This window comes from Sclerotinia sclerotiorum, genomic scaffold (genome assembly GCF_000146945.2).
Source record: "Sclerotinia sclerotiorum 1980 UF-70 scaffold_8 genomic scaffold, whole genome shotgun sequence".
Lineage (NCBI taxonomy): Eukaryota > Fungi > Ascomycota > Leotiomycetes > Helotiales > Sclerotiniaceae > Sclerotinia > Sclerotinia sclerotiorum.
The window spans coordinates 1,400,117-1,413,051 of NW_001820828.1; the positions used below are offsets into that span (position 1 = coordinate 1,400,117).

At 36.1% G+C, this 12,935-nt stretch overlaps 2 protein-coding genes across 2 annotated transcripts; both read right to left on the reverse strand.

Annotated features, from left to right (window-relative positions):
- Positions 1–1,871: 1,871 nt before the first annotated feature.
- On the reverse strand, positions 1,872–2,442 carry SS1G_06845 (predicted protein; the record flags this gene model as incomplete). The annotated part of the gene is made up of 2 exons (XM_001592554.1): positions 1,872–2,242; positions 2,406–2,442. 2 exons carry the CDS (start codon positions 2,440–2,442, stop codon positions 1,872–1,874), a joined length of 408 nt encoding a protein of 135 aa, XP_001592604.1.
- A 4,237-nt stretch (positions 2,443–6,679) lies between these two features.
- Positions 6,680–11,833, reverse strand: SS1G_06846 (hypothetical protein; the record flags this gene model as incomplete). The annotated part of the gene is made up of 7 exons (XM_001592555.1): positions 6,680–6,811; positions 7,003–7,056; positions 7,637–7,786; positions 8,306–8,335; positions 8,775–8,832; positions 9,315–10,531; positions 10,796–11,833. The coding sequence occupies 7 exons, from the start codon at positions 11,831–11,833 to the stop codon at positions 6,680–6,682; spliced, it is 2,679 nt and encodes an 892-aa protein (XP_001592605.1).
- Between the last annotated feature and the right edge of the window lie 1,102 nt (positions 11,834–12,935).

Here is a 12,935-nt window from a genome sequence, read left to right on the forward strand (position 1 = left end):
TAATTAGGATTGCGAATTTTATAAGTACTGTAGAATTCTTGGGTTGATTTTCTAGAAAATAGAGAAGCTTCCCCAGTTGCAAGTTGAATCTTAACCATCTTCATCTCTATCTCTATCTCTATATCACCTTATCTCCCTTTCACAATATATTCCCCTCCATTAGATCCTCCAGTCCTAGATGCAGGGGATCGAAGCATCTATCCATTCCATCTACGATTCTACATCCATACATACATATACATACATGATCGCGAACCGAGCTTCCCCTCTCCCATCCCTTCCCTTCCCTACCACATCCCCAAACTTATTAGACTGAACGCGTACTCTACTAATCCTCTGATCTCATATCTACATCATTTCTCTACCTCTGTACATCTCACAGTCTGCAGATCAACACAATATCCCCACGTCCGTCCCATAGATCATCTCTTGATCATCTCCCCCATTTTCCCATCCTTTATGGTGTGATTTGTATTGCTGTCATTCACAATATATCAATCACATCACGCACGCAGCAAAAATAAATAAAAAATTAATGATCTTACAAAATTATTAACGAACGGTCTTGATTCCTCCGCGATAATCATTACGCGGTCTTTTATCCCCTGGATCGAATCCTTCACGTAGGTTGTAGGTAGGGTCATCATGGAAATTGGATTGGATGGATGGATGGTTGGATGGATCGATCCATGGATTTGACCAATAGCCATATTTCTATATGGGATAATTATGCATTGACGAATTGGTGCAGATGCTGTATGTAATGTGATATATGTATACATATCTCTTGCATTAATACATTTTGATTGCATTAAATATGCATGCTAACAATTATTCAATTTATTCAATTTATTATTTTCTAGGTATTCACTTCATTTTCCGGCGCTTACGTGATGTGGTGTTTTCTTTCTAGCCAATCATTATAGATAATTAAAATCATCTCTTCACCGCTTAGATATTGGTGGCAGAATATTTTTATCCTCTTCTTCTTCTTCTAGTCATAAGATTCTTGAGAACATTGAAATATGAACTTGAGATTTTTTTGGCATGAATTAAACTGTGTATCTCCTTGCGCAGAGTACCTATCTATATCTATCCATCCATCCATCCTTTCATCTATCGCATCAATCTTTAACCTTTAATTCTCCGCTTCAACTCCGTACACAGACAGATCCAGATCAGGTCCAGATCAATTCATACTCCGTAGTTCTATACTCCGTACGTACGAACTACAAGCACAAATCCAGTTGCGATGTTGTACTCTCTGTATGCAGTAATGCACCTACCCACGCACCGTTCGTTGTACAACTATTTTTTTTTCTCTTTCTCTCTTGCTCTTTTCTGGCAATCAATTGCCCTGTCTGCATAGCGAATCAAATCGGTGTTGGAGATTGGTGCATGTATGATGTATCTGGTTCATGGTACGTCGAAATCTGCAGTACGATTCGTAGCCCTGCAGCTTGATTCAGATGTGGTAACGCTTTTTTAGATTTCACTTTTCCTTTGCTGTTTGTATGCTTTTTTTGTATTTGTATTTATGTTTATATGCCTCAATTGCATTTGCATCATTCATCTTTCTATTTACTACTCGCAGATACCATCAAATCTGCACATACAAATGAAATGGAGGGGAAATATCGGTATCAGCACACACAATCATTTGATTACTCGGTCGAAGAAAAAAAACTCCCCCAAAGAACACAGGCCAAAAAGCCAGTAATACCGGTAATGTAACCATGAGGGAGAGCTTGTCTCTCAGATCATCGTCTGCCCTTTTTATTCCTCTCACCCTGTACACCAGCCCTGTATACTCCGTACCACACCAGCCTTGTCCTGTAACAGGCCCGTACAAGCCCTGTACAAGTGTACATCTAGCCCTGTCCAAAGCGCATCTCAAGTTCCAACTCCATCCAAAGCCTGTACTCCTGCCCTGTAAGCATCTCAAAACAGCAAGTGGACAAAGAGCGGTAAAGCGGTAAGCTCGCTCTGATTTTTTTTTGAATTTTCTTCCTGGTGCGTGCTGCGTGCTTGGGCCAAAGGTTATGGTGTGTTTTGGTTGCGCGCTGGCTGGTGGGTTGGCTTCTCATATACAGGACAGGATGAACAGGGCTGGGTTTACCTCCACATTTGTTTAGTTTTTTGAGAGGTGTGCACATGGGAATCTGAGCTTTTGGAGGGGAAGTTCGTTGGTCTTGTAATTTTGCAATTGTATTTTTTTCTTCCATTTGTTTACTCTTTTTTTCTGAAAAAAGTTTTAAAGGGCTCTTCAGGGAAAGTTATGTTTTGATTCTCAATTATCAATCATCTATCATTACTTGTTACTGTAATATTCTCCTTCACTTCAATCTAATTTTTAATCTTTCGACCCTTCGACCTTTCAATATACAAATCAAATACATACATACGGATCCACACACTTAGTCCAAAAAAAATCAGCACCATCATGCCCATAACCACAAGGCTCATGCATTGAATTCATGCAAATGCATGTATCCTCTCTCCTTCCTGGTTCGGCTACGGGCTTTCAATTATAGTTTTTTTTGATTGCCGAGCCGATAAAATGACATAAGTCTAGTACCCTACTTTCCGGCCACCCCTAATTCCGGCCACTTTTCCTCACCAAAAATAACGAAAATCGACTTTTATAACTTTCTTATTTATTGATATAATTTAATAAAATTTAAATCATATATTTATTACTTATACGATAATAGATTCTGAAAATTTCAGTTTTTTTGCGATTTTATTAATCGAGAAATTGAAAGTTGAAATTTTGATTTTCAATTTGTATAGGATTTATATACAAACTTGAAAATCTTGAAAACCTTTAATAACTTTTCAGCAAAAATTATTAAAAATAAGCTATAAATTTTTTTCAAATATTTATATTATAATTGATCGAATAGATTAGTTTATTTTAAAAAACAATTTACAAAAATCCTATCAATCAAAATGTTCTGATTTTTAATCCTTAAAATCTAAAAATATCAATAAAAGGTTTTCTATATAATTTAAAATTCAAAATTCCAATTTATTATATTATATTTGATTCAAAAATCTTAAAAAAGTTTAGAATTTATTTTTGGTAATTTTTGTTGAAAAATTATTTCAAATTTGTATGTAAATTCTATACAAATTGAAAATCAAAAAATTTAAGATTATAAATCTCAATGAAATTAATTTCAAAAAATCTAAAATTTTCAAAATTGAATTATAATTATATAATAAATTTATAATTTAAATTTTATTGGATTTTATTAATCGGTTGTAAAATTATTAATAAATGAAAATTATGATTTTTGATGTAAAAAAATGATCTAAAAGAGGGGTGGTTCAAAAAGAGAGTATTAGACTTATAAATACATAAATTGAATAAAGTATATAAATCTTATAATATTCTTTTAAACATCTTTAAATAGAATTTTGAAAAAACGGATTAGAGAATCAAGGGTTTCTAGAAGATGTAAAGGTCGAGTTTTCTAGTGTTAGAGAGTTAAGAGAAAGAAATCTTTGTGTGGGTGTGACGGAAATCCCTGCTTTCCTCCCACCTTTATTATATAAGAAACCTCAGGTACATTAACCATGTCCACACATGATACGATTACTCGAGATTAGTATGTGATTTAGGTGACCTGAGGATCAGATCCGGACAAGTACTAGGTATCAATGGTTATCGGTAAAGTAAGATCATTGGAGGAATAAATATGACTTCTTTTTGCCTAGCCATTGCGGCTAGGCCATTCATTTGTGTATATATAGAGTAGCTATCCCCATCTACAGGTGCTCTTCACCTGTAGATTCTAAGTTAAATACAATTGCTGGTCTATAAACACCCTTTTGGTCACAGTGGGTGTTTGTATGTAGTTGTGGTAAAGTTTGATAGATATATAGAGTTAGTGTGGATATTGTATTGTTGAATTTATTTGTTTATTAGTAAGTTTATTGGTATTTTGATATTATTATCATTATATAGGATTTTATTTATATTACATCTTTATCTTTATAATAACTACTCAAAAAAAAAATCCCAATTATAAAATCTCTATATGTATCTCCGGATATATATATATCACAAGTTTATTTTTAATGGGATTTTTCATTTATACCCGCCGCTGCATGCTGCATACTGTACCCGAGGAGTTTTGATAGTGCTTTATATATTTGGCGTTTAGCGATTTTGGATATGGAGGAGGAGGGGATGTATGAGTAGAAGTGAGGAAATAGATCTAAAATGAAAGGGTGGGAGGGATAGGGTGAAGTAGATGGATAATGCAGGTTTATAGATTGATATAATGTATATAATTGGGAAATCTTTTGTGGGCTGCGGAGTTTGGATTGTGGGTTTGTATAAGGGATGAGGATTGAGGGATGATGGATGGTGGATGGTGGATGGTGGATGGTGGATGTGTAAGATCTTTGTTGAGGAGTGAATTGGTTGGCTTAAGACGGAATCACAGGTTCAGCGTTTGAGCTAGGCTTAAAAGAGGGGAAAGGAGAAATTAGGTTACCTATATAAACTCGACACCTTAGCTTGATATTTCTTTTCCTTCATCATATCTTCATAAGATAACATTGAAAAAGAGTATCAAGTACAATGGTATAGTATGAGTACTGCAGTATTTCCGTAAAACTAATAGTTTGGAGTCTTGGTTATTGTTATTACAGCTTTTGAGTAGTGGATCATGAGGGTTGTTGAGATTCAGAGTACTAAAGAAATGGAAAGAGAGCTAGTGTGAGTATTATTGTCACTTCTCTTGCTTTTGTATTATTGTTGTCAACTCAGACTTTTTTGTCATCCTTCCCGGTGATTACCATCAGTATCGTTTATTACTGTTTCCATCACTACCTCTCACCACCCCCTTTCTTCCTTCTTCTTCCGCTTGAAAAAACTCAAAATATAAGAAATAAGCTTGTTTCTTTCACGCTGTAACTTCTTCCTAGGCCATTTTCTATGAAGTTTACTCATTGGCTTAAAGGAGAAACGAGAGGACGATATTCTTGCTTTTATATACATGGTTGGGTATGGATATTTTACTGTCTTAGGAAGGGCAGTTAAAATTGTGGGTGGATATTAGTATGTATAATAATGTGTAATGGGGATATATTGGTGGTAGGAGTAGTATGGTCGAAAGGATAGTGAATCTCGATGAATCGCTTACCACGAGAATTTAATGGCTGCTGAATTGGAAAATAAGAAGTAAAAAGGAAGGAGCAGAAGTCAAGGAAGCTGGTGGATGAGCTATATAAGCTCCAAGAATCTTCTATCCTACAGTACTGTCGGAAATGGACATGTACAGAAACGACCGTTATTTTTCGGCTACGTGACAGTTGAGCCTTAAAAATTGGAGTTGAAATTCTTGAACTGTCGGATTGATAGAATGGAGAACATGAAACGTAGAAAATAAAAGAAAGTAGAATATTGCTGTCCCCTCCTATCGTTTTTGTACTCGCTGTTTTTGACTTCATATCATCATTACCATTGTCATCCCTCTAACCAAGTATCTAGTCTTTGAATAAAGATTATTAGTTCAGAAATCCCTATTCTTCGCATCAAGGTGAACCTCCCGAGTATAAAGCGAGTTTTACAAAGGTTGTGTTGATAGGAATGAAGAGAAGAAAATGATGATGAGCGTTTAATATATATTCAGGAGATGAGAAGTAACCGGTACGAGAGAAAAAAGTGGAAACTAATTATTCGCACGACAGTTGGTGTATTCCTATTCAAATTTGAAGTTTACTACGAATGGGAACGGGTTAGAGTCCTTCTTTCAACACCCTTGAAGGACCAATTAGAGAAAGAAAAAAAAGAGACAATTCCTTCGGTTGATGGTTGGAGTTATGGTTAAAATGCTAATTTATTATACGATTTATGGTCTCCGATGAGAAGTTTGGTGGATTGTGTGCAGTGAAGATGAATCGAAATTTATTATCACTCCTCTTATTTTTATCATTTTTAATCTTTTGCAATAATTGCCACTATTACTGTCAACCGTCCTCATCCCTATTCATGGACCATATCCCCTCAGCTAAGATTGCGGCCTCCTCTTCCGACATTCCGCACGATCCTCAAGCTCCTGGGTGTTTGGATGAATATTTACAACTTTCCCGAATCCTGGATTCATCATTCGAAACTATTCTTCAGTAGTCACGGGTACAAGAACAAGATGCAAATGAGTCTTATGTATTCAGAAATTGAAAGATAGTTTATGATTGGATATTCAGCAAGGGGAGGGAGGGTGGAATGTTGTCGACAAAATAAAAAGTCGGTGTGGAAATTGGTAGTCCAAGGTCCCAGATGGGAAAAGTTAAAAAGCGATGATATGAGAAAGAGGATGAAGTAGTCATGTAAGATCTCAAATCTCATTTCTGCATCATTATTACACAGAAAGAGATAGAACATGATGACTGAGCTGAGACTTCCCGGTCAGTAGGTTCTGCAGTTTCATTGGAGTTTTGGATTGAACTTAAAAATTGGGAGATGTTTATCGATTGATTGATTGATTTAATTAACGTCCATCTTCAGTCCAAGACTATATAGGACGGCTAGGCCCTAAGGGCCTAACGGGTAACTTTTTAATTTACAATATTGGATATAATCTAATTGGGGAAGTGAAAACAAATGCTAGGGAACAGTGCCCGCTTATTATACGCATTGCATATAATAAAAAGATTTTGAAAATCAAGAAATTGTGAGGAGGTCAAACCCCTCTCTTATTTCCTCAACTGCTTCTTCTTCATTCTCTTCTCCTCTCTTCTCTTCCACTACTACTCCTTCCTCTATTACTTCTTGTTCAAGAGTCTTTGCTAGATGCTATACCCTTGTAGCGATTTTAGTGATATTGATAAATTTGATAGCTAATTCGATACCTATTTTTGTATACAATAGGAATTGTATAGTATTTTTGGATAATGATATCTTCTTAAAGATCTCTTTTCTTTTTGTTTTATATATAGGACAACTAATAAGAAGGTGTTGTAGTGCCTCAATATTACTGTATATACATTTGTTATTGATGAGTTTGAAACGATATAAATAGGATTTGATATATCCATAATCTAATTTGAGTTGAAAGAATATATTAGCAGTATTTCAAGTAGTTCCACTTGGTAGCTTGATTTTGGAACCTATTTTCTATGGAAATAGCTTCGAGTAAGTTGATAGGGATTGGTTTGATCTGAGTTTGTATTGTTTGAAAGTATCAAGTCATTGATCTGAGGCATATTCTTTGATAGTCATACCTAGTAGTCCAAAGCTTGTTTCGTTCGAGGTAGGTTATATTGTGGTTGCTTCCTTGGCTAGTTTATCTGCTAGCTCATTTCCTTCAATTGAGGTATGACCAGGAACCCAATTTAAGGAGATTTCGGCTCCTTTTGCTTTGATAACTTCTGTTGCTTTGATCGCTCTTATCTGATTGGCTTGTCCTGGGTGATTTGAAGGAGTTTTTAAGCGGTATAAACTAGTTTGATTATCCGAGTAGATTTTGAACTTTTGACCAGTATAAGCGATTGAGCTAGTGTATTCAATAGCTCTTATAACTCCAAAAAGCTCTTTATTATATACCAATTGATTAGTACTAATATTGCTTCGCTTTTGATATAGAATTCGATTATTTGATTGTATAGCTACTATACTTACTTCAATATTTATTCCCTTTTCAATAGAGGAAGCATCAGTGTAAATATAGGTGGTATCTTTATTCCTATGTTTGAAAACAATATTATGAAGAATAGCAGCATCTTCTTTTGACGAATTGTTAATATTAACTCGGAAAAAGGTTTCTCTTTTCTATAAGGGGAAGTTAAAATGAATGATCTTTTTGAGTGAGGAAGGGTTGAAGTCCTGGTTTATCGATTCTTTGATTTTATCCAGTTGAGTAGATTTATATCGTTTTCTTCGAGGGGTAGAGATCGCATCCAAATTGGCTTGATATTGGATTAGTGATGCTTTTTCGATATTGATTGAATGATTTGGTGAAAGTTTAGCTAAATGGAATATATATTGCCTAATATTCGAGTCTAATCGAATTTTTGAGGGTTTTAAGCCTGCTTCTACTTCCATTGAAGGAATTGGAGCAATTTTGAATACTCCTAATATCTTTCGAAAAGCTAGATTTTGAAGTGATTGTATCATATCCTTGAAATGGGCTTGGCCTCTCCACCAAATCACTGATACATAATCGGCTATACTGGTTATACATGCTATATATAACTGTCTAAGAGCTTTCGGACTGAGGCCCTTTTCGATATTAGCTAATCGGGCCATTCGATGGAAGACTCCTTTTGCTTATGTGATTCGAATATTAACATGTTGATTGAATTTGAGGCTTGGGTCGAACTATATTCCCAATCATCTAATTAGAGATTGAAGTATAATTATTTCCGAATTGGGTAGTTTGATTGAGTAGTTTTTCGTCAATTTGGATGATGAAAAGTGCATTAGCTCTGTTTTTGCTAGATCGAATTGAATAGTATTCTTTGAATTGAGTTCGTAGATTTGTTTTGTAGCTCTCTCTAGAGATTTGATATTCTTTTTCCATGTAGATGAATTGGTGATTAGGGCAATATCATCAATATAGGAAAGAAATTTGATCGAATTGGATAAAAAGAGGTCCCTAATGTATATAAGGAAGAGAATTGGAGAAATTGGACTGCCTTGTGGTATTCCGGTCGAAATTGGCTTGAAAGATTCGATTTGGTTATTAAAGGATAGTTTTAGTTATTTTTGTTGAAGAAATGAAGCTATCCAGAAGATGAGATTCGTTGGTAGTCTTAACTTCTTGCAGATATCCAGTAGTCGATTTTTTGAAATGTGATCGAATGCTCCCTTTATATCTATAAATAATATTGAGGTCTTCTTGTTAGCTTGCTTGTTTCTTTCGATTTCTATTGTTAATAGAAGTGCAATATCGATTGCTAATTTCTTTTAGCGGCCTTCTATTTGACTCTTGTATAGAAGATGGGTAGTTTCCGCTAAATATCCTAATCGTTGAGTTAGAATCCTTTCATTAATTTTTCTCAGATAGTTTAAGAATGCAATCACTCTATATGCTTTTGGAAATGAGTAATCAGGTTTTGAGGCTTTCTTTAGAATAGCTCCAATAGCTTGTTTCCAGCATTTAGGGTGATATCCGAGATTGAGAAGTTTGCTAAAAAGAGTAAAAAAGATCTGTGGGATTGCTTTGTAGGCCTTTGTAATGATTTCTTGAGTGATCCCATCTGGATTAGAGGTCTTTCCTTGTATCTTAGCTGAGCAGGCATTACTTAATTCGATTTGAGAGAGATTGGGCCATTCCCATTTCTTGGATTGTTTATACCCTACCCATTGTGGTTTTAGAGTAGTAGGAGGGGGAGGGAATAAAGTCGATCTGAAAGCAGAGCATTTTCCTTCAAAAGAGCTTTCTGATGAAATATCCGGTATCCTTTGATCTTGGAAGTCTTTGGTATAGGTCATTGCTTTGAAAACTGTCTGTGTATCCTCCTTTTCTAGGAAATCATTCCAATGATCCTTTTTTGCTGTTTTAATAGCTTGAAAGTATTTGTTTCTAGCAATTCGATATTCTTCCTTAAGATTAGGGTTCTCTCGATTTGATTCGATTGATTGCTTTGCTTTTCCTAGCTCTTTTCGAAGATTTTTCAACTCGGGTGACCACCATGGTTTAGCTCTTTTGATTGAAACAACTTTGGGTATACACCTTTCTGTTGCTTTTTGGATAATCCTTGTAAGTTCGCTTGCTGCTTGATCTAGAATTGAATGGGAATTGTCTCTTTCTTTCAAGAAGTTTAGTGAGTCCTCTTCCGTAGAAGTTATTGAGTCTAAAATAGAAAAAGTAGGGGAATACAGGGATTCCAATTTTAGTATTGATTCAAAATTTTCCCAGTTGGCTAGCTTTGTATTGAATCTAGTTATTGATTCTGAATTGAGGGCGTTTAAGTCTTCTTTTCCTTTCAGTTCGAATAGTATTCCTGCATGGTCGGATCCTGTATCTGAAAGAGTTTGCCAGTTGTGAATTTGGGGAGAGATTCCTTCTGACGCTAGTGTTAGATCAAGGACACTTGGATTAAGGAGATTAGTTCGATAGAAAGTGCTGATTCCGGGCTCGTTTAGAAGAATGAGATTCTGATCTTCAAACCATTCTGCTAATTGATCAGCGTTTCCGCTTTTCTTTGAAAAAGGATCCCACCATGGGTGGTGGGCATTGAAGTCGCCAAGGAGGATAGTTTCTTGTGTGATAGATATATCATATAAACATCTTTCAATTGTGAAACCTTTCTCTTTAGCTTGATCAGCCTCGTTGTATATATTGATAATTTGAAAGGTTTTATCTCCATTTTGACAATTAAAGATTTGTATATCAGGATCTATTGGGGAATCGGGAGCTAGGTTGATTGTGGCTTGGAAGAGTTTTTGAAGTGTATAGTAATGTACGAGGTCGAAAGTTAGAATCGAATCTTGGTAGTGTTTGTATGAAATTAGAGTGTATAATAGATCTTGAATTTGAGTAATCGATTCCATTTTTGATAATCCAAGGTTCTTGAATCATAATAAGATCGATATTGAGTTCTATTGCAAGCTGTAGAACGTTCTCTGTAGCTTGTGAGCTCTTATTAAGATTTATTTGAAGAATTCGAATATTAGTGTAACTCATAAGTTGGTGTTATTTGCTTTTTGTTGGATTGCTTGATAGATTTCGCAGGTTCTTGAATTTGCTGTATGCTTTCCTTGGCAGTTCGAGCATTTAGCAGCGAGATGTTGGCAGAACTTTCCTCTGATATTGCAGACTACACATAGATGTACTGATGTGATATGTTTGCCTCCACATAGTCCACAAGAGGGATCCCTTCTGCAATGTGTATCCTGATGTCCGAATCCTTGGCATTTTTGGCATTGTGTAGTTGGTTTGGATTCGTAGAACTTTTCTACTCTTGTACTAGTGCCAGCGATATATAGTCGTTTCCGAATGGCTAGCTCTGCTTCTGATTTTGTTGCAAAAGCAATCACTATTGCTCCTTCCCGTTGATGAGCTCTTTTTGATGATGGTGTAAGCCAAAAAGGGGTTCCTATGGGCTTGAATTCTGGATTGAAGGTTTTGATTTCCTCAAGAATGAGGTCCATTCCTCTTGTTCCAGAAAATTCTTTTATAGGGATTTTATGAATAATGACCTTATGCCATTCTTGATCCTTTTGAATTCTTTCGAATTTGATGAGATTACTCCAGATTGCCTTTTTTTCTAATAGAAGTTGTGATGTGAAAGGTGCATTTGTAGTAATTATTATATTTCTATTCAGCGATAGAGTTACTCCTGCTATAACCGGGCCTTTAATTCCAGTTTTCTGGAATGCTTCGTTTATTTGGTTTCGAATTGATATAGGTGAAAAGGAGGTAATGTTCGTGATCTCTGGTTTGATCAGGATTAAGCGTCTTTGTGTGATTTCGATCTTCTTATCTATTGGGGAGGATCTAATAGTTTTTCCCTTGCCTACTAGGTTCCATTCTCCTTCTTTTGTTATTGCTGCATATGTCGATTTAGTGGTTGGTGTATTGATTGGCAAGGGAGCTTTGGTTAGGGCTTTAGCTTGAGTTTCGATTTTCCGTGTAGCGGATTCTAGATGAGTGATTTGGGAGGTGATGATATTGGAGGCGGTGGTGAGCTTTCCTTTTTCGGTATATTCTCTAAAGATCTCTAGGAGATCTAATAGCTTCGATTGCTCATCACATGATTGAGAAAGAGTTGACGCTAATACTATAAGATCTCTTGCTTTTAAGATAGCTTCCTTAGGTGTAGTTGGATTGTTTTTTATTCTGGGTTGTTTATTCTGATTGCTAAGGGGCATTGTAGGGCCACGTTTCTTATTCTGATTAAATATATAGGTAGTATTGGTTGTATCTTGAGTAATAAAGGGGTCACTAAGTAGATTGAAGTCTTCAACTCTTCTTCCAGAACTGGTTGGCTGATTGGTTGGTAGACTAGGGCTAGAGATTTCGAATTGAGGGTTTTCAGAGGGCGGGGGAGGGCTTGAGGGTATTGGGGTACCTAGAATAACAGTAGGATACGTGTTTGGTATGATGGAGGCTTCGGGAGAAGCCTCCATCATAGCTGTATCCTTGAGTATTGATGGATTGTTGAAGTTATTCATATTGAGGATCTTATTCTGATAGTTTGAGGTGAAAATTTTACGCGAATTTTCGTGCGAGTTTCGTGTTTGGAGCGCCGACGACAGTATCACAACAACTACTGGTCAGAATCACTTGGGGGCAGTTGCAATCAATTTGGTTTAATAGCTATGATCTAGATCGATCGCGAAAGGGTCGTATTTCGAAGAAAAAGTTTCCTTCGAAATTTGTTGTGTGAGCTGTTTCATTTCAATATCCTACAACAAAACGCAATGAAGGAACAGGAATGAGGCTTCATGAATCGTGATGCGTGAGCAGACCACTAGTTGTGCGGAGTTGACAACTACATCGGATATTGTGACTTATGAGGAGAATAAGATGTACTAGAAGTACCGGCGTAGGAAAATAAGATGTCTGAGAGCATTTTTCTTTTAATCCCCTTACTGTCAAATGAACTTCTATCATTCTAATCAATTATTACCGTCAAATATAGCTCACTGCACTATCATTACCACACACATCCCTCCAGCAGCACCGGCTTTGGCATTTGACATCATAGACATTGAAAAATTAAGGGGGAAATCACAAAAACCAGGAGAAATAATAGTCGGTTTTCCTCTGACTTGATGTCACATCGCCCGCCTTGCATTCAGTCTTCTATTAGGGGAAGAAGAGGCGTTTAGGCGAAAGAAGTATTTATACCTTACGAGCCTGGGATGTACTTGATAGCGAGAATGTGAATATATGGAGGCTATTCGGCATGAAATTGCAAGACTGAGATTCGAGATAACATGGGATAGATCAGGTGAGGAAAAAAATGTA